This window comes from Primulina tabacum, chromosome 15 (genome assembly GCF_025594145.1).
Source record: "Primulina tabacum isolate GXHZ01 chromosome 15, ASM2559414v2, whole genome shotgun sequence".
Classification (NCBI taxonomy): Eukaryota; Viridiplantae; Streptophyta; class Magnoliopsida; order Lamiales; family Gesneriaceae; genus Primulina; species Primulina tabacum.
In genome coordinates this window covers 30,455,566-30,481,175 of record NC_134564.1, presented here as the reverse complement: position 1 = coordinate 30,481,175, position 25,610 = coordinate 30,455,566, and the positions used below count along the sequence as shown (strand labels likewise).

The window sequence follows — 25,610 nt, the reverse complement described above, 5'->3', positions numbered from 1 at the left end:
TTATATAATTATCTCGAGTTCATTTATATAATTATCATATTATATAATATATAAAAATAAATAAAAATATTTATTTGATTTAATTTCTACTTAGAAGTGAAATGAGAGAACAATAAGGTTTAGAATTTTTATATATTGAGGGCAATTAAGTCATTTGTGATATTTTTTATCATTAGATTAAAATTATCATATCTCATAAAAGTGATATTTTATCCCTATATAAAATTATTTATCACGGGCCCATTATATTATCATGAGCTTTCTAAAAAAATACCAAACGTGAGATAATGAGAATTATTTATCAATATCTCTTATCTCATGTACCAAACTATACCTTTATGTATACTTTTTATTGTTATTTAATTAATAAAAAAACCGCAACAAAAATTTCGATCTCACGAATCAGTTTTATGATACAAATATTTTATTTAGATCCTTCATTAAAAAATATTATTTTTTAGAAATACGGGTTTATTATTGTCGTTTTTTTTTTGTCTCTACATTTTGGTTTGTTTCAACCCTGCACGGGCAATGAACGGCCCGGATCACTCCACATGAGTGATCCGGGCCCACCTCCCTGTAAAAAAAAAAAAAAAGTTGGCTCGAAAAAATTCGAGCCGTTGGATCGACCCTTGCAGGCAGTGCTCGCAGGGGTAGGGTCGACCGAACCCTACATTTTATCTCGTTAAATATTTGTCGGATACTTTTCTTACGTGTAGTTGTCTTTGTCACTAAACACCTCCTGACTATTCAGTTTCTCTTCATTGTCGATACTAAAATCTTCAATAAACTGCAAACTTCTAGTTAATCAGAATCTAATAATTTTGGCTTTTTGGTTGGAATAAAAAGAAGTGCGACACTTAAAGAAGAAAACCCGAGACTACTACTACTTTTTTTTGACATGTATTCATTCACCCTGACCCCTGGTTGCTCATGCACACAGTTAGGCAATACAAGTTGAGACTGTTTGCTCTTCTATTTGATCTCTATAGTGAGTATTAGAGTTGTTTAAACGGGCCAGCTGGATGGACGAGCCCCCAACTCGTCACAGCCTGTCATAACCCGTCATTTGGTAGTACAGGATGGGTTGGCTCGTCATTTAGGCATATTGAGATATTGTCAACTCAATCCGTCTATTTAGCCGGGTTGGACGAGCCAACTCGATAGATCTGATCAATTTTGACAACTCAGTGATGTGAAAATATTCTATGTCCAATATCTTGTTCTTTTGACTTTTATGATTTTCATTCCATTCCATAAAATTTCCAGTATTTTTAGCATAAAAACAACACAAACCAAAATTAGTACTTGACCAAAGCCTTGTATCACAATTTCACAAAAAGCAATATTCTTTGTGTAGTACAATATAATTATAACTTACTTTGGCGAAGTAATACTCCAATAGATAGAAATTTTAAATGAACCTCTTGTCTTGTATACGATAAAAATTGATGGAAAAATATGTAAACACTTTTTTTTAAAAAAAATCTATATATTACATTAGACAGCTCTCTAGACGGCTTCTAAAAATCGGACAGGGAGCTATCGCCCAATACTTAGGTAACCTCCTACCGGTCTTAAGCGACGTCTTTTAGAACGCGGATTAAAACAAATACTCAATGAGTGACGTGCATCACAAGATGTAAAAATAATAAGGCATCATTCAATTCTTAATGAAACACGTACAATAAAACAATTTTATATTTTCGGTCACAAATCAGAAAAGAAAATATCAATCCGCAACTTTTTGGTAACATACACAAAGCAATGACTGTACACAAAATATATGAAATGCATACCATGTTTGGTAACATACACGTAACACACAATACCCACTTCAAAGCAATTGTACACAGAATAGAGAATATATCGAAAAATGATATGAAGCATAAATTGTTTGAAGTCAATTACTGAAACAGAACATTGAACGGAATCATCCAAAAAATTAAGGAAACAGTGTAGATCATTGACGACCAGTAAAGTACGGCGTTGAGATTGAAGATGATGAAAAGCTAGCTGCTGCATTCACCAAAGGAGAGACAAATAACCAGGAAGAAAATACAGAAAAGGATAGAATCATTAAGATAAAGAAAGAAAGAAAAAATTTGACAAAGTAATCATGTATACGGAGCTATATTTGTTTTCCTAACACTCCAATTCAAGATCCTCAAACATAAATGTCATCTTCAATTCCATTGGGTAACTAAAGATACTCAACAAATAAACTACTCTCACGTGCAATGCATGTGTTTTTTACTAGTAAATATAAATTTACGACCGAGGATAAGACAAGTTCGAATAGATTACAATCGAAAATAATCATATTACCTTGTTAAGATTTAGAACTTAAGCAGAAAAAGATTGTTACCAGCAGAGACTAGCATGACATGCAACATCAATCAGAACTCAGTAATTTCTTATACCTGGGGTTTTAAATGATGGAGGTCCACTAGAAGCCAGCGTAGTAGCTGTTGCCATGGTGGATTTATTCTGATCTATGCCGGAGGGCAGTGGCGGAGAAACAGCAGATACATTGAGTTTCTCCCATAACTCTGAACAATTGGTTTTCCAGAAACCAATCCTTCATGCTCACGGTCATATGTCACAAGAGTATTGCGAAAAATGATACCTATTACCATCAAATATGAGCAACACATACAGCAATTAAACCATAAAAATTAAAGACGAAGCACACCCCCCAAAAGAGTGGTCGGATCCTCCCCGTTCGTAAAAATCCCAAGGCAGTATGAACCAGGCATCTTTGAATGCTAAACAAAAATGGCAAAAAAACAAGACCCATAAGAACGTTAGTATATAGAATGGCGGTATAAATAACCAGAAAAACAAATGTAAATGCATCAGGATGAAAAAGATTATTATATGATGGAAAGCAAGACTTCAAACAACATAACACAGGTAACACCTACTCTGAACAAGTAGTTCTCAGGGGACAACAGTAGCTTCTGTCCATTGGAAAATACCATTTCAACTGATGGAAATGATTTTGAGAGTAGTGAAGTATCACTGAAGCAAAGTTAGCTCTCAATTAATTGTCACACAAAAATAAATGACTGAAAGTTTTGCTTTCTTTAAAAACTCGATGATGATAAGTATGTTACCTCTCAGCACCTGAGAAGCAAATATCATCGTAATTAGGGTCAGGACCTTGTATTCGTTCAAGTGACTTGAGTTCCCTAAAGATCTACATGACAAAAACGGTAAACATCAGCACTGAAAAAACTGGATTACGCAGAATTTTCCAACAGTTATATCAAATTGCTTAATTGCTTAAAGGGGGGTTTTAACTGCCATCTCCAGCGTCAACTGGAGTATCTATAGTGATCACAGAAACTTGCAGTGTTTTAAGCACAAGAATCCCATGAGGAAAAAACTGGAGGATCTATGCAAATATCAAGCCTGCAAACAAATGGCACACCTTGTGTTTTTTCTATGTGATTGAAAGAACAAAAAAGAGCAGATATTTGTGTTTCAATGTCTGGCTCGAAATTATGTGAAAAGCTAAATGGAAGAACGAACAGAAAAATTATAAATCCTAGACAACCACAGACAAATGGCAAAACCCAGAAAACAAGTATCTTACGGCTGTTTTGAATGCCACAAATGCAAGTTCTGGAAGATAAGCATAAGTTGTACCACTATCCAGTACAGTTCCATGTTTACCATCAAAAGTCTTGGGATTCAGAGGCAGCTCTTTCCCAGCAACATGTATCTCCATCAGATCGATATTGTAATATGGACTGTTGCCATTCCAAAACTAGAGTAAATGTGTGAGATGTATCAAGTGTACTTGTTAGGAAAAAGCCTAACATTCGATGGTTATACCATAACAGTCTTCCTAAACATACCTGCGTAAAGGGTCAGATAGAGTAAAAATCATGGCAGCAGGGGATGACATTCCTCCAAGAACCATTGCACCACCACCCACATCCATTCCACCATAACACAAAGAAAACGAATCACTAATTACACCTTTTTTAACTAGTTTATCCACGATACTGAGATCTCCCCGACCCAGACCCATTATACCATCAGCGTGTTGGCTGTAAAGATCACCTGTTTCCATATTTTCGCAACCAAAAACAGCTCGTTGGGGTTCCAGTTCACTTTGATTACCGAAGGACACAATGTCGTCACCTAGGACCCCACTGCTGGAACTCATTTCAGCATATTGCCTTTCATAAGTGCATTGCTTTCTGTCTCTATCACAGGGGCAATCAATGTTGCACTTCACTGGTTTGTAGGTACTCGATAAATTGGGCTGAAACTTTGGATCCTATTAAATTCAAAAATTGAAACCAACATCATGCAACTACATCGACAAATGCAACACAGGATAATCAAATGGGTGGCATCAAAGCAGATGATGATTGGAAGTAGCAACAAATTTTATGTCATACTGCCATTTGGCCACTACAGGGCCAACGGCATGAACACGATCACATGACCATCTAAAAATTCAATTGATTTTTAAAAGGAAATGAGAAGCAAGATTTGTTTATTTCATAATCTAAAAAGACATTAAATTTATCACTATTAAGAGTAGCGTTGTACTCACAAAGGATGAGAAGGAGACACAGTAGAATAATGAAATATTGAACCTCAATCTACAATATTTTACCGGAATAGGAAAGAAGTAAATGACCTGATGCGTGCCACACAGTTTGCAAGTGGTGCAGGGAACATACGTAAGAGTACTGCCCGTATCAACTATAAGCGCAAACTTCTGGGGAGGTGTCCCGATCCATAAGCTAGACGTGTAATACCTACAAACCCACATCATAAATCAAATATCCCAACCAGCTCTCATCTAATCACCCGTTGATACATTCAAGAACTCGCTCATTAGATTCATATCAAACCAGTAAAAGAAATAAGAAAAGCTACGAAGCAGACCCATCAACAAGGAGACCGTCACGGAGAAACATGCGGGCGTTCGCCCTGTGGGAGCTGTTCTGGAGCTGGCGTCTGGGATACGCGTCGACTTTGTGGCGGTAGCTGTGCAGAAACAAAGGTAGAAACATGGTAGTAGTATTCCGACTAATACAATTAGCTTCCGAATCCGCCATTGATGAAATCGGAACGAGGAACGAGGAGAGAATGGCGGATGTGAAGACGAAAGTGAGCAATGCCCCAGCTGCCATTCAGATTGAAATACAAGGAGCAAAGAGATGCAATCTGCTATCACAACAAAAAATGCTGCTCTGCTCTCAGTTCCTCTTACTTAGATGTTCATCCTTCGTCTTACTCTCCAGCGTCAACGTCTGCTGTGAGGTATGAAAGTCTAGTTCCCACTATAATTATCTATTACTAATCATATTTTTTTTAAAATATTAACCGATTAAATCAGTGAATAATTAATCCAAGTGTGACCCAAAAAAAAAAAACTGCAAAAAATCCGTATTTACTAAAACAAATATTCAATCACAAAATATGTTTTCACTGAAAAAATATATTTGTATATCAAGATACTAATATAGTATTCAGTATATTCACATTAAAGGCGTAAATGAATCAAATCGAGTCGAATATGACGAAAATTTAAATGCTTGAATTTTGCTTCTATTGGAGTTCGAGCTCGATTCGAAGTTCGAAAAATTTAAAACTTTTGACTCGAATTCGATTCGAATTAAAGATTGAGTTCGAGTTCGACTCGAAAGATTTGAATATGTATGTAAACTATTTGAATTACTGCTCGAAAATAAGTATTCAAAATATTCGAAATTTAACAAATAACTATTTTATATTAATAAATATTAAAGCTCGCGAAAGACTTGCGAATTATCGAATAAAATAATTGGACTAAAGTTCGGCTCGCAAAATTTGTGAATCAACTCGATTCGTTTACACCCTTAATCTACCCTATGTATGTATATAAATTAAATTTTAAAAATATTGTCTCTCAAAAAATAAAATATTATCTTTTGTACAATAAATTTACGTCTCAAATATTATAAGGTTCAAATAATTCTTATAATTAACATTAATGCTTGAAGTTTCATTTTATTGTATTTTATTTATTTTATAAATACAAGTATTACAAGGAAAGGGTATTTTGGGTAAAAAAAAGGTATATAATAATAGACCAATGATGTTTATCGTATAGGGTTTAACTTTATGTACGGTATTAGTGCTCATTTGCGTACAACCATTTGTATTTTACGAAGCCAAAAATTTGTGTGAGATTGTTCTATAGATCGTATTTTGTGATACAGATATCTTATTTGGGTCATTCATGAAAAAATATTACTTTTTATGCTAAGAATTGAATATCGATAGGGTTGACCTGTCTCACAGATAAAGATTTATGAGACCGTCTTACAAGAGATCAGTTCTTCTTATAATAATTATTGAAATATGATTTTTGTTATTTTTTAGAGTTAATTTTTATTTTCAAATTAATCATATTTTAATGTATTTTTATTAAGAGTGATATAATTATCTACAAATATGAGAAATATAAATAAAGATAAAACTTAAATATTTAAAAAGAAAAGCTATTTTATATATATAAAAAAATCGTCAATAATGAGAGTATAATTATAATTTTTAATAAAAAATAATCAAACAATTAGAAAATATTTAATATAAGAGTCTTTATTAAAGCTAATAAGATAATTATCAAAATAAAATAAAGATCAAAATTAATAATACGTATACTGATTGGATTTATGACTCCAATATTTGGAATCCACATGTCATGATATCACACTTGTGAATTGTGTTTTCTCAGATTATTATACTATTTTGGAAGTGGTAATTTTTTTTACTAAATGCAAAATTATTTATACATATTAATTTAAAAATATTCATAAAGTTAAAAAAATAAAACACAAATCATTTATATTATCACAACATGATGCACTCGGACTTAGGCAAAAAGTCTCTAGTTACAATACTCAAAATGAGGACAATCACATATAATATACACCATTCAACATTCGATTCCGATTGAAGAGCGAAGCGGCTGTCATACACCAAAAGATCACATCTTCTTCTATGCTTAGATGCAAAAGTGAATTCAAGAGGTCAACTTATTTATTATAATTTAAAATGTATTTGGATCGAGATATTTGAAGCCATGGATCACAAATTAATTTATTAAATTGTTTATATGAATTTATGTTGGGTTATATGTTAATTTACTTGTATAGATGTAATAGTAATTGTGATAAGTTTAAATGTACCAAAAGATTAACAATGTCAAAATGAGCTAACGGGGTGACCGATCTGCAACCTGATGCATGCAATATGCTATTAGGCAGCCAAGGAGGGTCGGCCTGACTGCCTAGCCAATTTTTTGTTGAATTTGGCGGGACGTGACGGGGTAGACCAATCTAAATTTTGGCTGGTCGAGATATTACCAACTCAGTTCAACCCAACTATTTTATGTGCTGGATCGGCAGCCCGATTGGCCTAACTCGTTTTGATGGGTGTAAAAAAGATTATTTCAACTTCATACTCAAATCACGGGCTAATATCATTTGGACCCTGCGTGAAATATCAAAACATCATGAAATTTCAAAATTAATTTTAATTACATAAATATATCCCATTGATTTAAAAAGTTGCTCACAACCCCTATGCCAGAGAAATAAACTTCTTGAGCTGTGAGTTTGAGGAATTTTTTTTTTTTTTTTTTGGAAGAGTTTTTAATCAAAAGTACCGCAACTGTCATTTACCTCAAGATTAAAATTGTTGGCTTCATTGTTCGTTTAAGCCATCTTTTTCGGTACATTGTGGAGTCTTCTCAGATATCCAAACATCAAGCACTTGAAAAGCTTGGATTTACGGTACCCAACTTATCCAGTATGTTTCTGTAATATCAAGGCCGATATCATAATCGTGTTGTCCGAAAAAAAGAAAATTAAGAGTATGTCGTACTACAATTGCTCGATGAACTAGTGCGAGTTCTTTTGTTGGCGCCAACCTGAATATAATATGTTGCTTCCCGAAAGATATGAATATGAATATCGTGTTGATTTAATAGGTTCGAGTTTTAGCAGCTATTGTGGTGTTAACAGCCGAGATAAACCACGTGAAGAGGAGGTTATGTCCATGGTACGATGCGGTTTGAAGCAAGTTAGATTCACGTTTCATGGGTTGCTTGTGCTTTTTTCTAATAGTGTTGATTGTTCTCTTGATGAAGTAAACTCAAGATAATATGCTTCATTTTGATGTAGTTTGAGTCGGCGCGAGTTTAGTTGTGTTGTAGCAATATGTGTTTTATTGTCTTGTAGCTCAATGTCGAGTATATGAATTTCAGCTTTTGTAATATGTTCAGATATGCATGCATTGATTTTAATATTTGGTTTTTTCATTCATCAAATTAGTCATTTAATTTTAGACCAAGACGAGAACAAATGATTCAACAATTAGTAAAACATAGGAAAATAAGTTGTATTATTTGGTTTTTTCATTCACCAAAGAGTAGGTCTCTAGTTTCACGAATCTTTATCTGCGAGACTATTTATGAGACGAGTCAGCCCTATCAATATTCACAATAAAAAATAATATTTTTTCATGGATGACCCAAATAAGATATTCGTCTCACAAAATACGACCCGTGAGATTGTCTCACACAAATTTTTGCTTTCACCAAATTAGTCATTTAATTTTACGTATCTATTATTATTATTATTATTATTGAAGAGCACCAATAATAAACATCTCGATGCGTTTTATGTGGTTCTTCTTAGGGCATCTGATAAGCCCAAATCTTATATAGATATTTTAGGGATTTTATTTTATAATATTTGTGCTTATCTAGACCTATTATTCCTAATTTTATGCTTATCTTAATTAATTTTATAATGATCGTAGATTTGAATAGAAGATGAAAAAATGCCTAAATTGAGAGATAAGATGATTTTATAAGTTTTCAAAGGAAACGAAATATCAAAAGAAAGGAAATAAAATATTCTCATTCCTTGATGATATTGAAAATTTAGAAAAATCTATATAAATCTTGATAAATATCTTATCTACATTTTGTATACTTGACATTGGCTTAAAATATTTGAAAGATGAGGCCCATTGAGAAGAATAAAAAGGAGAAGAGTCAGAGACGTGAAGGGGAGGCGCAAAACAAAAGAAAAAACCAGCGCGGAAGGGACAGGACAGAGAAGAGAGGAGAGAATAGAGAAGCATACAGAGGGAAGAGACAGAAGAAGGCATCGCAGAAGGAGAGGGAAGGAAGAGAGCAGAACAAAGGAGGAGGGCCGTAACATGAGAGAAGAGGAAGAAAGCACAGAAGAAAAAAAGCTACGGTGAAGTAGCGACAACGCGGAAGAAGAACATAAGGGGAGGAAGATTGGAGGACAGAAGCTGAAAGGAATTCCTCACACACGCCTAAATCACAGAGAATTCATCTTATTTCCTTCTTTCTTTTGTTTTCTTCTATGAAATTAAATCTGAGTTTGCACTTTTGTTTTGAATTCATGGAATAATTTTATTTAGACTAAGACCACGATAGGGTCAAACAATACTTTATTTGATATTTGTTTTATTTTCATTGTATTATTTTTCTAGATTTTAATTATTGATTGATGTTGGTTTAATGTTTCTTGTTAATAGTCTGATCAACTATTTACATGTCTGTTGATTAATCACGAATCGGAAGATGATTGGTTAAATATAGCAACAAAGACGTCATCAACACATGGTTAAACCGACTAGAAATAGTATTCGGTTTCAGTGTGCGGTTTTAGGTGAAAACTGAAATTCCACGAAGATTGAATGCATTTAGATCTAATTAAATTCAATTAGAAATAATTGGACTGTTAGATTTAAATATGTTTATTAACTCGAGGAATCGTTTAATAAATAAATTTGGGGATTTCACCGTGATTGTCAAGAATTAAATAATTAATTGAATTTTAACACGTGTCAATATAGTAGAGTTTGGTACCGTTGTGTGTCTTAGTTATTTATTTGAATTTGAATCCCTCCTTGATATTTGAATCCCTCGTTTTTAATTGCAATTATTTTATTTAATAATTTAGATTAATAATCTACGTATCATCTTTTTATTTATTTTGTCTAGCTTAAGTTAAGTGATAAAAATTCTAGTAATTAAATATTAGTCTCTGTGGGATCGATACTTGGACTCATCATCCATTTACTATAACTTGACCTAGTCTCACTTGCTAGATTTATTCACAACCGAAATCGTCGGTCAGCATCCACAATGGTGGATATAATCCAAGCCATGTCATCCAAATATTCTCTCCATCTAAATATTTATCACTGCATATCATTGATTTGTGTGCCACAACAATACCCGGTTACAAATTTGTAACCGGGTATTGCAATATCTTTTTTTAATTTTTTCAAGCCAGCGTGATTGAGACGCGCTTATTTTTTGTGTTGAGCTCTTTTTTTGGGACGAGATGGTCGAACATTTTTTGGGTCGAGCTTTTTTTTTTTGGGTCGAGCTCGACCCAAGCTCAAGGGTCGAGCTCTTCACTAAAAGTGAAGAGAGCACCCAAGCTCTTCACTTGGAGGACCCAAGCTCTTCACACACTTTGAGTGAAGAGCTTGGGTGGTGTAGAGCTCGATCCAAGCTGAAGGGTCGAGCTTTTTTTTTTTTTTATTCTTTCACTTTTTTTAATATTTATTTAATTATATTTAATTATAATGTGAAATATAAATGGACAATCGTAATTTTTTATTATTAATGTTATAAATATTGCTTTGTGGTAAATTAGTTTTGTATAGTTCGTTATAAATTTTATTAATTTTTTTTACAAATTAGTTATTAAAAATTAATCGTTATAAAGCTTTCTAATTTTATATTTTAATAAAAATATAATACTAAATAATAGATAAAAGTAATTAAAGTAGTGAAATGATTTTATTTAAATGAAAATAAAATATTAATTAAAGTAATAGTGAGATCCTATAAATATTTGGTTGATGTGATATTTGATTGTGAAAATATGAGACATTTGAGTAGAGAAATATTTGATTGATGACGTGGATTAGAGAGACAACAAATATTTGAAGAAAATATCTTTCTTATTGTGGATGACCTTAAAATACTCTAATATAAATAACCACCTTAATTCAATTTTTTTTATTTTTTCCCTACAGTTTTCTAAAATACATATTTCAACTAATTAATAATACACTATATTAATTTTTAATATAAAATTTTTTAAAACATGTGATATATATACATTGAATTTTTAGGAGAAAAAACATTATACCAATAGTTCATATAAAAATAAAATTACAAAACATACATGTATCGCGTGCAAAAATTACTAGTTATTAATAAAATCAGTGCTCCAATCTACACGAGGGATACACGACATTTTTCACGCTTAGGAGAGAAAGATTATTGATTATATTTTTAAATTTTAAATGTAAAAGATTGAATTTCTGATAGATTTATATAGTCATATTAAAATATTATACTGCAACAATATCTTGTAGATTTTTTTAAAAAAATCCAGCGTAAAAAATAATAACATTTAAAACCCTATAATTGAGGTAAATGCGTTGGAGTCTTTTTAACATATAATATTTAAATATATTTGATTTTTTTAAAATAAAAGATATATTAACCTATTAAATACATTTCAAGGAATTTATTTAAATTTTCACTTGCAATTAGTCCTCGTTAAAAAGTAAAAATAGAAACAGAAGGGTTGAATTGGGCGTGGAGCATAGTTTGAGGGTCAAATTGAAATTAACAGAAAACAGGGAAACTCAAATATATTGATGCTTTGATTCAGTGGGATGGGTTTCCGCTGCTCTCTCCCCTTGATCCCAGATCCATAAAATATCCTGCCGGCTTCGACTTGGCCACTCGATTCACATACATATAAACTGAGGCTGCGAGTGGACGTAGAAGAATTATATATATACAGAAGCAGCGATGGTGAGCAAAACAGAGGAGGAACAACTGAACAGATTGGAAAACCAAGTGGATAACGGAGGAGGAGGTGCGTGGGAGTACCTATGCCTCCTCAGAAAGCTGAAGCTTCGCCGCTCTGATAAAGTCTTGAAGCACGGCGTCCATATTCTTAACGACCACAAGAAGAGATCTGCTCTTGGCCCTGAAGGTGGATATATATTAAAAATTCAAGAGTTTTGGTTATTTTAGATTTTTGTAACCAATTTGAGTCCTGCTTGAAGGTTTATAATGCTTTTTATTTACTTCAAGTCGATTTTATTGCGAGAATTAGGAAAACGAAGTGGGTTTCTGATCGTCAATCATAATCTTGATTATCACGATACGGCAGCTTCTATTAAGAAACAAAGCAAACATCTTTCCATTTTTTTGAAGTAGAGATTGGATTTGTGAGCAGTTGGAAATATTGTTTTCATGAAATTCACTGTTTGACCCTCTTGCTTATTCTTTTGGGAAATGTTTGTATCCGTAATGCTGTGTGTGCTATTGATATTTGTAGTATTATCTTTTGTGGTGCAATGTCAATGAACGGTGAAGCTCTTACAACAAGCAAAGTTTATGATATTCCAGATCCAGATCTTATTAAGTGGAGGTTGATTATTTTTATTAGTGTATTATCACGAAAGTATTCTACTTGCTATAAGCAGCAAGGAGATCTTAGTAGGCACAGTTTGTGAATGATAGGTTCATGTTCTAGAATATTACATTTACTTTTATAACTCTAGTATTACCGTAAACACTCACATCTTGTTGTAGAAACTAAACAAGAAATTGTGGTCTAGAAATTTGTGACTTGTACAAGATATAAATAATGTCTTGTAAAGTTTGTTTCCTTTGATCCCTGAAATTTAGATTTTTTCGCGTGTTCACGTTGAGGAAAGATGGGGATTCAGTTTACTTCTAAGATTCTTTATTTTGGAATGTGCTAGTCATCACATTTCTTGTGTGGTTTGAAATATTTATGTTTTGTTCAAATAGCAGTAATACTTTACTTTTCACTTATTTTTGTTTGCTCAAGCATGCTTCTTGACTAATGTCTATGATAAAAAACATTAGTATAGTTTCTTATAAAAAAATTGTCTATGGTCAAAGAAAGTTATAACTGAAGTCTCTTTCCAATCAAAACTTGAAAGTTGAAATAATTTACTGGCTTGTGCGATTCATTCCTGATGTATTGGAGAACTCCTTTATGCTAATTCTCAACTTCGTATTAAATATTTTATGTGATAATGCTAACTAGGATTCGTGTTTCTTAGGAGATGGTTTCATAATTTGCATCCTTTGTGCTACATAACTTTTGATTATTACTTTTTCCTTTGTTCTTCTCCTCTAAACGATGTAGAATGGACTTTGTATGAGCAAGTATGCATTGCAGCCATGGACTGCCATCTGCTTGATTTGTCAAAGGTATATCTTTTCTCACGAGTAATACTTGAATATATTTTTGCATGCAAACCATTAAATTCAGGAGTTCATGCGATGCTCCTGGATTCTTTTTTTTTTCCCGTTTTGCAACTTATTACATGCAATTTTTTCTTCTCAAAGTATTTACTGTTGCGGTAGTTACGCTAGCCATTTCTTGCATCTGAGCTTCTGGGTTGCTACTGGTACCAAAATTGATGGTCTCTCAAGGGATCCAATATCTTTATGGAATAAACTTTTTTTTTTCTTGTTTGCGAAAGTATTGAAGTATACCCCCATGTTAGAGTGGATTTTATCATTTAGTTTTATTCAATTATTGTTTGTGTTGCTAGAAAAGACCTTGCCTCTCTTCAAGAAAAATATAGGAATATGCAGGGGGACTGTAGGGGGAAATTTAGTCTTTTCTTTTTGCACTGTGGAGTGTGGTGCCATTGACTGACTTATTTTCATAAACTTATAGTTTCTTGAAAAAGTGAAGGCTACCCGATTTTCTTGGTTTTTCTCGTCACATCATATTGACTCATATATTTGACTTTGAAATTGTGCTTTCACTTCTGATAAACTGTACTTACTGGGGTTCTGAGTTTTGTATTTTGTGTTATTTACTTTTGGAACTCTTATAGTTCTTGAGCATGAACTTGATGTGTTTATCCATAATTTGGTGGCAGGAGTGCATAAAGGTCTTAAAGAAAAAGTTTCCTGGGAGTAGAAGGGTTGGTGAGTTGAATTAATTTGCAGAAAATATATGCTTCTGTATGTCTCTAGGAGTCGGATAGTCTTTCATAATCTTGCTCATAGATGCTTGTTTTGTCATATACAACCATTACTTCTGCTATTCCACCACGTTAAAAGATAAGAATTTGTATCTTTTCAAGCTATTTCTATTATTAAATTTTGCTTCTACATTGCATGCTTTTGGATTGAATGAAGTAACGAACTATCTGCCCCCTCTCTCTTCCATTCTTTTTCTTTGTTTTAGTGCAGTAGAGGATGAGTGTATTCAATAAATTTATTTTTGTTCCCTTCAATGTTTTTGTTTTCCAAGACAAATGGAATCAATTTCAAAAGAGCTGCTGCATGTTCTTTGGCAGCTTTTAGGGAGATGAAAAGTGAAGTAATTGTGTGCAGAGTGTTATATTTATATTGGCTCTTTTTTAACTTTTTTTTGCACTTGCAGGCAGGCTGGAAGCAATGTTTCTTGAAGCCAAGGGGTTATGGTCAGAGGCCGAGGAGGCTTACAGAAGTCTGTTAGAAGAAAATCAATTTGATCAGGTTGGTGAAGAGACTCATTATTTATTGGATAATTTTTTTAAGTTAGTAAGTTCCTTTATTGTTGTAGAAAACATTTGTTCTCTTTGTTGTGGTTTTGAAAGGAACAGCGTGCATGCATGTTCATGGTTCTCAACTCCTCATGATTTAAGTATTCAGGTGGTACACAAGAGGAGGGTGGCAATGGCGAAGGCGCAAGGCAATCTTTCTGGGGCAATTGAGTTACTCAACAAGTATCTGGAAATGTAAGTAAGATGCCAAGAATAACTCTTGATTAATATGAAAATTTTCTCAAATTGTATAATGCAGAGTTTTGACCATTTTCCAGATTTATGGCAGATCACGAGGCATGGAGGGAACTAGCGGAAATATACGTCTCTCTACAAATGTAAGTTTATTCTTTCCATTTTTCTTCTCGAGGTAGGAGTGAATGTATGGAGGGAATCTTGTCTCCAGACAAATTGCTATGTTCTAGTTTGTCTAGCTGAAATATACGCGTCTCTACAGTTGAAAGTTTATTATTTCCATTCTCTTCCTGCGGTAGATGTAGCGAGGGGAATCTTGTCCTCCAGAAAAATTGTTAAGTTCCATCTGTTGTTTAAGTTCCTTTTTCTCTACTTACGTTTTAGGTATAAGCAAGCTGCATTCTGCTATGAGGAAGTTATCTTAGCTCAACCAACAGTTCCATTGTATCACCTTGCATATGCTGATGTAAGTAGCTTTTCTAGAGATTTTTCCTTTTTTGCCAGTCAGAAAGAGAATTTGAGATGTAGAAGCATCGAAATGAATGATACTATAGAGAGAAAATATGGCGTCATTGAGAGCAGCTTTTCTGTGATGTTGCTTTCAGTATTAAAAAAACACACATGCTTGGCCAAAAATGTGTAGCTCAATCAGAAAAAAGAAAAAGAAATAAAAGGGGCTAGGTAGAAACCTTTTCTCAATATATATGAAAAATCAACAGTTTCCTAATACCCAGATTGCATGATCAAGACACTTTGAAATAACTGATATTGTAACTAGATGAATCTAATTGTTAATCATATTATTAAGGGCTAAGTTTAATTAGTTGTTCTCCTGAAGCATGAAGTAATATATCTTAATTGGAATATATCCTAATTGGGTCAGAATGGAAGATGGCATGAATGATGTCTGGAGCCTACCTTACAACCATAGTTATTTCATCTACAATTAACTTTTATATGGGTCCGATTGAGTTATATTTATTGCATGTGCAATTTGAAAGCCCTAGAGAGAGAATTTTTTAAAAATGCTCTCTCCTTCCTTTGTTTTCCTTTCAAACGGTCTTAACCTTTCACCTTTCATCTTCCATCGAGGCTCCCTCTCCGACGACCGTTAATATTCCGACGTCACCGTCGGCCGGTAGTCGGTTTCAACCTCTAATCAGCTCCGTATAAGTTTTAGCCAGAGATTTCTCGATCCTTCTCGTTGCTTAGGCTTCGTCAAGTTTTTCTTCGGGACTTGGCGCGATAGTTCTTTTCGGTATGAATATGGCTGTGAACAACAACATATATCGTCGGTGTGTTTTAACGGAAAATAGGGTACCAAACAGGGATGAAATAATTAAGATTGAATTTAAAATCTTTACTCTAAGGTTGGGGATTGAAGGCCGGTCGATATGGTGGTCTGAGAAAACCAGAACTTCAAGTTACATGTTGGATTTCGATTGTGAGGAGGCGCGCTGGATTAGCCTTAGGATTAAGGAATACATTGCAACATCCCCCATGCAGGCTCGGCATTTCATCGCTTTAGAGGCAGAAACGCAATATTTACAATTCAGAGTTTTTCTAACAAACGTGGAAGATTTCTAGAATTGTCCAAATACAACAAGCAGGGTAGTAAGCACACTACAATTGTACCTAGTGGATTCAATTCAGAGGGGTGGATTAAAATATCGAGTGCAATGGATAAGCTGATGAAAGGGGGTCAACAAATGAGTAGATTACAGCACAACAATTTTAACGGTGCAGCCCCGTTGGAGACAGATTTAGCTCCTCACGACGTGAGTTCTTTGGTGCGGAAATTTAACGGTGGGACGATGCTACTTTCGGAAACTCGTGACAAGACCAGTGTTCAGAAGAAATGGAACGAGGCTATAGTAGTCACCAGAGGCAGAGTAAATTCTTCATGGGAGCTAATGGAAGAAGTTCTGCTGAAGGCTACAAACAGGAAAGTTGAACTCTTCCCGTTTCAAGCAAACAAAGCCTTATGGTGGCCTCTCAATGCGGCTGAATATTCCTTCTACATCAATTTGAAAAGAGGATTTTTTGATTTTGGTGTGACTTTATTATTTGAACGGTGGTCATCAGATATCAGCACAATGGATCCGGTGGAAAATTGCTGTAACAGTTGGATATGGATATGTGGACTACCTTAGTGCTGAAGGGAACTGATGAAGGCTTTATTCATACCAAGATGATTATTCCACTGGAAGGGAGAAGTACCGAAATCAGAATTAGGGTCGAAACTTTTGATCCTAACGGGTACGAGCAGTATGTTCGGCAGACTTACGCACAAGTCGTAGTGAATGGTAAGAAAATATTGGCGGGGTGGGGAAACAACAATCTTTATAGGACCCTATTGAAGAAGGATGATTCACTTAACAAATCTAATAAAGGAAAAACGATTCTCGAGGTACTACCTGTCCAAGGAAAAATCATGACAGATGGTAGAGTTGGAGTTGAATCAGAGTGTTTGGGAGAAAAAAAGGGATGAGATACAGGGATCCATAATATCAAATTATCAACCACAGAGTCCAGCAGGGAGGAGTGCGGCCCGATACATCAAATTGAACAAAAGGTATTCAAGATTTTGAGGAAAATCGATCCAAAAGAAATAGATAAATTCAGAAGCTCTTCTATAGATTCTTTGAATAGCAAGCATGACGATGTCCAAGATAGCAGGGCGGGCATTGACAGAAACATCAAATTTATGACAAATAAATTTGGGAAGACGTATTGTAGAAGAACTATAAAATCTGTTGAAGGAGGAAATGAAAAGCAAGTCAAATGGGGAAACTTAGATAACAACAGTCAAAACAGGGGGATCTGGAGGAATTCAGAGGGTGTCGGATCGAAAGATTTCGAGGAAATGGAGTTCGATGATTCTCAAGATGAATTGATAGAAGTGGGGTTTGAGTCCTCGGATTCTGATAGCATCGATTTCCTCAGCTCTGATAATTTAGCTACATCTGAAGAAGAAGAAGCGGTTATGGACGGGTTGTTCTCACCAGAAAAAGGAAAAAATAAAATCACAAATGCCAATATAACAGAAAATACGAAACCTTTTGTGGGACAGGTATTTAACGACATTCAATCTTCCTTTCTTAATCATTCTTTCTCGTTAAATTGTTTTTTACCGTCATCTTTTTCAGTAATGGGTCTGTCTAGTGGTTTCTTGGGGGGGGGGGGGGGGGGGTTGGCGGTTAGGTAGGGTTGATGAAAAGCAGGGTATTGAGAGAGGTATTCAAACAGGAAAAGTGGTGGAGGAAAAGAATTGTGATGAAAGTAGGGTGGCGGGTAGTGATCCAGTGGGCAAATGTGGAGAAGGAAACAAGATTTCGAATGATAGTTTGAAGAGGGAAATGTATAGATTACAAAGTGGAATCAACTATGAGAGAGGTTCATCTTCGAAGGGCCTCAGTGTGTTCATATGAAAATTTGTTCTTGGAATATAAGAGGTGGAGGGACAGTGAGAAGAAGACAATTGGTTAGAAAGTCATTCGTGACGAAAAACCGGACGTTGTGGCTCTTTTGAAAACTAAACGAGAAAAAGTGGATAGAAAATTCGTTGCAAGCGTTTGGAAGTCAAGTTTTGTTGATTGGGTTTGTCTGCCATCAGTTGGAAGTTCTGGAGGAATTCTTGTGATGTGGGATCCGCGAGCGGTGTTGGTCAAGAATAATTTGATTGGTGAATTCTCGGTGTCAATTGAGATCGGTTGGAAGGATGAGACAACTTGGTGGTTTTCGGCAATCTACGGACTAGTTAAACCAAGATTGAGAGAATTATTTTGGGATGAGTTAGCGGGCTTGAAAGTGATTTGTGGGGAAAACTTGTGTCTTGGAGGAGATTTTAATGTGGAACGAACTACGGGAGAAAAAATGAACAGTCAATCTTTAACCACTAGCATGTTGTGTTTCGATGCATTGATACAAGAGTTGGAACTCTTCGACCCCCCATTACTGAATTCTAAGTTCACGTGGTCAAACTTCAGAGCGGTGCCGATTTGTTGTCGTTTGGACAGATATTTATTCTCGGTGTGGTGGAGAAATTTGTTCCCCAATTACAGACAAAAGGTGCTTCCAAGAATTACTTCAGACCATCACCCTATCTTGCTTGATACCGCTAAGTTGAGATGGGGTCCGGCTCCCTTCAGATTCGAGAATGCATGGTTGTCACACAGAAACTTCAAAGAGTTGGTAAAGACATGGTGGAACAAGGGAGGGATCCAGGGGTGGGAAGGATACAAATTTATGCAGAAACTGAAATTGATTAAAACAGATGTGTCCAAATGGAACAGAGAAGTGTTGGGCGGTTAGGAAGGGTTGATGAAAAGCAGGGTATTGAGAGTGGTATTCAAACAGGGAAAGTGGTGGAGGAAAAGAATTGTGATGAAAGTAGGGTGGCGGGTAGTGATCCGGTGGGCAAATGTGGAGAAGGAAACAAGATTTCGAATGATAGTTTGAAGAGGGAAATGTATAGATTACAAAGTGGAATCAACTATGAGAGAGGTTCATCTTCGAAGGGCCTCAGTGTGTTCATATGAAAATTTGTTCTTGGAATATAAGAGGTGGAGGGACAGTGAGAAGAAGACAATTGGTTAGAAAAGTCATTCGTGACGAAAAACTGGACGTTGTGGCTCTTTTGGAAACTAAACGAGAAAAAGTGGATAGAAAATTCGTTGCAAGCGTTTGGAAGTCAAGTTTTGTTGATTGGGTTTGTCTGCCATCAGTTGGAAGTTCTGGAGGAATTCTTGTGATGTGGGATCCCCGAGCGGTGTTGGTCAAGAATAATTTGATTGGTGAATTCTCGGTGTCAATTGAGATCGGTTGGAAGATATGAGACAACTTGGTGGTTTTCGGCAATCTACGGACTAGTTAAACCAAGATTGAGAGAATTATTTTGGGATGAGTTAGCGGGCTTGAAAGTGATTTGTGGGGAAAACTTGTGTCTTGGAGGAGATTTTAATGTGGTACGAACTACGGGAGAAAAAATGAACAGTCAATCTTTAACTACTAGCATGTTGTGTTTTGATGCATTGATACAAGAGTTGGAACTCTTCGACCCCCCACTACTGAATTCTAAGTTCACGTGGTCAAACTTCAGAGCGGTGCCGATTTGTTGTCGTTTGGACAGATATTTATTCTCGGGGTGGTGGAGAAATTTGTTCCCCAATTACAGACAAAAGGTGCTTCCAAGAATTACTTCAGACCATCACCCTATCTTGCTTGATACCGCTAAGTTGAGATGGGGTCCGGCTCCCTTCAGATTCGAGAATGCATGGTTGTCACACAGAAACTTCAAAGAGTTGGTAAAGACATGGTGGAACAAGGGAGGGATCCAGGGGTGGGAAGGATACAAATTTATGCAGAAACTGAAATTGATTAAAACAGATGTGTCCAAATGGAACAGAGAAGTGTTTGGCGACGTGGGTGTCAAAATCAAAGAGTTGAGTAACAAGATTAACCTGCTGGATGAGATGGAGACACGTGGTTTTTGGTCGGAAGAGCTAAACATGGAAAGAAGGGAGTTAAGGTGCGAATTGCAAAATGTCTCATTCACAGATTTCCAAATTCAAAGTCAAAAGGCAAAAGTTAAGTGGCTCAAAGAAGGGGATCAAAACTCAAAATTTTTCCATTCGTTACTCAACAACAGAAGGAACAGGGCGTTGATAGAGGTAGTGGAATTGGAAGATGGCAGATTGGTTACTGAGCAAAAACAAATAGAATATGAGATCATAAAATATTACGAGAAGTTGTTTACGAGATCGGAGGGTGTAGGGGAGAGTTTGAATGAGGTTGGGAGGGGTTTTAATGGGCTGGATTGGAGTCCTATACAGAGGGGTGAGGCGGAGGAATTGGAAAAACCATTTGAGGAGGAGGAAATCAAAAAGGCGGTGTTTGATTGTGATGGCTCAAAAGCGCTGGGGCCTGATGGTTTCACAATGGCCTTCTTTCAAAATAATTGGGATACAGTGCGATAGGATTTGGTAAAGGTGTTCGCTGAATTTTACATCGATGGGATTGTCAATGGTATTACAAATGAAACATATATTTGCCTCATCTCAAAGAAAAACGATGCGCGGAAAGTTAAAGATTTTAGACCAATCAGTTTGATCACAAGCATGTATAAGATTTTGGCTAAAGTTTTGACAACTAGACTAAAGAAAGTTTTGTGTAATATCATCGCAGATAACCAGTGTGCTTTTATTCAAGGTAGACAGATACTAGATTGCTGCCTAATCGCAAATGAGGTAGTGGAAGAGTATCGACGGAAGAAAAAGAAAGGATGGGTGCTCAAAATCGACTTGGAAAAGGCATATGACAACGTAGATTGGAAATTTCTGGACTTCGTGCTGAGTAGTAAAGGATTTGGCGAGAGGTGGAGGAAGTGGATTAGGGGATGTGTATTTAATGTATATTTCTCAATTTTCATAAATGGAAGACCGTGTGGGAAGATAAAAGGGGAGAGAGGATTAAGACAAGGAGATCCATTATCGCCGTTCCTATTCAATCTAGTAGTCGATGTGTTGGGAAGGATGGTGGATAGGGCAAGGGTGGTTAATGAGGTTATGGGTCTCGAAGTTGGGAGAGGTAAAATTGTAATTTCACATTTACAATTTGCTGATGATATTCTGTTCTTTGTAAAATCGAAAGAAGATGTGATGGCAATTGTGAACATACTTAATCTGTTTGGCAACAAGTCAGGGCTGAAAATAAATCTCGGAAAATCTGTAGTGCTTGGATTGAACTGTTCGGAAGAGGAAATCGATGATTTGGCTAACACAATTGGGTGCAATAAAGAGAGGTGGCCTATTAAGTACTTGGGGGTTCCGTTGGGAGGCAACCATACAAAAACTGAATTCTGGGAACCGGTGCTAGCAAAGATGTCCAAGAAATTAGCAAGTTGGAAAAATTCATTCTTATCAAGAGGGGGTCGCCTTACTTTGATAAAGGCTGTGCTTTGTGCGATGCCATCCTATTTCATGTCCCTTTTCAAAGTGCCAATAACGGTGACTAGTCGAATGGAAAAACTGATGAGGGATTTTTTGTGGGATGGTGAAGAAGGGGAGAAACATTGCCATGTGGTCGGATGGAAGCAGGTATGCAGACCAAAAGAAAAAGGAGGTTTGGCATTGGGGAATATTAGTCTCAGGAATAAGGCTCTTCTTGGTAAATGGTGGTGGAGATGTTCTGTGGAAAAAGATTCGTTGTGGAAAAAAGTCATAAAGAGTATATATGGGTTACAGGAAAATGGATGGGACTTGGGGTTGGCGGATAAGATGACTTACAGAAGTCCTTGGAAGTTTATTTCTCGATCTTACCATGCTTTTCATCAACTTATTAGTGTGGTGCCTAGAGAGGGTAATTTAATTCGATTTTGGGAGGATGTTTGGGAGGGAGGTGTCTCTTTTCAAAGCAGATTCCCGTCTTTGTTTCGTATCTGCATTTCAAAGAATAAACCTATTCGTCATTTCTTAGAGGTCGCCATTAGGGGGGGAGCTCTACTTTCGTGTGGGATGTGAGGTTTAAAAGAGATCTTAATGAGGGTGAGACAAGTGAGTTCACAACGTTGTTAGGAGTCTTAGAGTCTGTCACACTGCAGTCGGGTATTGAGGATTTCAAAATTTGGTTGGGAGATCCTTCGGGCTTTTTCTCTGTCAAATCCTTTTATGACTCTTTTTTCCCTATCTCTAATTTTCCTACATTCACTTATTATGAAAACATCTGGAAAATACAAGTCCCACAAAAGGTTAAGATTTTCTCGTGGATTGTGGCATTGGGGAAGCTGCAAACATGCGAATCCATGCAAAGAAGGTGGAAGGATTGCGTGCTACGACCACAGTGGTGTTGCTTATGTCGGAAAAATGAGGAGAATCAAGATCATCTCCTCCTTCACTGCGAGTTCTCGAGAGGTATTTGGAACAATGTTCTCAAAGAGCTGGGCTTTCAATGGGCTTTCCCGAGGCAAGCGAAGGAACTTTTCGGTTTAGATTCTGTGTGCCCCATTGGGAAGAAATTCAGAGAATTCTGGTATTTAACGGTTCAATGCATTTACTGGTCCTTATTGGTCCTTATGGTTGGAAAGAAATAGCAGGATATTTGAAGATGCCTCGGAGTCAGTCGATCAAGTATGGGATAAAATCAAATTCAGAGTGGCTACCTGGATGATCAACTTGCAAGATTATAAACACTTGAGCATTTCAGATCTTGTTAGGGATTGGAAGTTTGTATGGTTGTGAGATGATTGTTATGAGGCCGTTTTGATTTGCATTTTCGTTAGTTTGCAACTTTCCAGCGGATTACTCATCCGCCAAAATGGTGTAACCTCTGATTATTATAATAAAATTAGTTTTCTATAAAAAAAAAAAATATTTATTGCATGTGCTGTTGTACCTATTGATGTGTTTGTTTAATTGTCCACAATATAAACTGAAACCGATTGCTGAAAGGTGAATAGCTGATTTAAATGAGGTTAACCGATAGTCATCCCTTCAGGCTAGGAGCTGGGATGAATATTTTCAGAACTTCAATTTACCTCACTTTTTGAGTGGCGGCAGTTAGTATTTTGGTGCATGCAATTAAGATGTCGACTCTTTGAAAATTTTCACGTTGCTTGATTTTATTTTAAATTTCTTCTTTGACCATGTTACATAAATACTTATACTGAGGCTGGGAAAGGTCATTTACCTCTTGATATTTCAAGCTTTATGGCTTGTGCATACTTCTTGGAATTTCGATTTATATATTGTTTTTGTATGTGGGATAACTATGATCACGTAATGGAATCAGTTGCTACTTGCATCTTTCTGGCTCAACTAGGTGCTTTATACAATTGGTGGACTTGAAAATCTTCAAGCAGCAAAGAAATATTATGCAGCTACCATAGATTTAACTGGCGGCAAGAACGTTCGAGCTCTTTTTGGCATATGCCTGGTTAGACTCTCTTTCATGCCCTCCAAAAAATATGTATGAAGAAACATAAGCCAATTAATAGAGTTCATTCCACAGTGTCCACACTTTCCTCAAGTACTATAGGTCATGTAACTCATCGATCTTTTGACAGTCTGATTCATCATTTAGTCCTCTGCGTCTAACATTAATTATGAAACTGGTGTGAATATCATGAAATTGCTATTTCAAGTTATCTTTTGAATTAGAATAAAGGCCTTTTTTGTTAAAAAATTGACGAATAAATTAATAATTCCGTACTCATTTATTTAATATATAAATGGTTTTCTTGTAAATATATTTGAGCGAGGAGCATCAAACCATATGAATACCTTTCTTACCCTCTCTAAAGAAAAAGTAACGTAAAAACATTTTCAGTTTACATATGTTACTTTGAGTAAAAGCGAAGCTATGATTCTATGCAACTGTTTTGTACTAAAAAAATATGTAATTTTACAAGTTTTAAGTTAAATGATTAAAATTTAGTTTTAGAAAGAAATGACAATGATGGTTAGTACGTAACATTTGATCGATACAAGTAATAACAAAATTTCAAGCTCTCTTTTTTGTTATCCCTCATGTCAAATTATGCAAACACACCGCTAAGCAATCTTCACATGAAATCTTATATGGTCTCAAATGCAATTTTATACATCCTTCTTTTTATTGTCCGTTGCACGACATGTAATATATGGTTTTAGAAGTTAGTTTGCCACACAAAGTTTTAGTACTGCCTTTCTTGTATGTAACCATGATGTTCAACTGAAAAAGTAAGGTGGTTGTTTCAGTGTGCTTCTGCCATTGGGCAGCTGGCAAAAGGGCGTAACAAGGAGGATAAAGAGAGCTTGGAACTGCAAGCCCTCTCAGCTGTGGCATTGGAGAAAGATTACAAACAGAAATCGCCTACCAAACTTTCGCTTGTTAGTTCCTGTTTGAGAAGTTTGAAAGTGCCATTATGATGTCCTATCCAATCTTTTAGGATGATCGACGTTGCTTGGAATAAGAAACTCCTCTTTGAGAAACTTGAATCGCATTATAATTATGTATTCAATGCTTTAGCTCGATAATCGTTGGTTGAATTGTTGAGTTCCTATTTGAGACACGTGAAAGTCACGCTAGAGTTTATTTACCTATTTAATTTGTTTAGGGATGATATATTATTTCGATGAGACTTGACACATCATATGTTCTAAGGCTGAGGTTTTAGTTCTAAGATTTTCCTATCCTTCTAGTACTTTATTTTACCGAACATAAAGCTTTGATAAAATTTTATTCAATTTTTGCTTGACAGTCACTGTTTTTTTAAGAGAAGGTATATTTTTAGTACATTGGTGTTGGAGGGTTTTGATCCTCTACCACCACACCCTTCTATTGGAGCGGCTCGTGCCATTCCACCAAAGAGGGGTTTGGCTCACTACTTATAGTCTTGACAACATATGATGTGATATCGTTAATATTTTTTCTGATCCCATAAACAGATGGATTAATTGCCGCAGGTAATGGCCTATCAAGCGACCCTCCCACTGGGCTTTGTTTATGCTACTCATATGGGTAGTGTTCTTATCCATTCAGCACATGACACATGTAATGAGCTATGTAACACGTATACCTTAATTTTTTTTTGAAGTATCGGATATGGATACGACACGGATACGGATACGACACGTGGATACGCGTATCGGATACCTCAAAATCCGTATCGTTGACTTTGTTTAGGGCTGACCAGCTGGATACATTTTGGACACGGCGAGGACACGCCATGGATACTGCATGGATACGTTTTTCGGATA

The 25,610-nt window shown here is 35.7% G+C and overlaps 1 protein-coding gene and 1 pseudogene across 1 annotated transcript; one reads left to right on the top strand and one right to left on the bottom strand.

Moving 5' to 3' along the window:
• Positions 1-1,667: 1,667 nt before the first annotated feature.
• LOC142526839 (aspartic proteinase 36-like) lies at positions 1,668-5,280 on the bottom strand (annotated as a pseudogene).
• A 6,469-nt stretch (positions 5,281-11,749) lies between these two features.
• LOC142526400 (uncharacterized) lies at positions 11,750-24,984 on the top strand. The gene is made up of 9 exons (XM_075630763.1): positions 11,750-12,089; positions 13,281-13,345; positions 14,029-14,077; positions 14,538-14,632; positions 14,789-14,874; positions 14,958-15,017; positions 15,259-15,340; positions 23,692-23,805; positions 24,609-24,984. The coding sequence occupies exons 1-9, from the start codon at positions 11,903-11,905 to the stop codon at positions 24,777-24,779; spliced, it is 909 nt and encodes a 302-aa protein (XP_075486878.1). The 5' UTR covers positions 11,750-11,902; the 3' UTR covers positions 24,780-24,984.
• Positions 24,985-25,610: the final 626 nt, after the last annotated feature.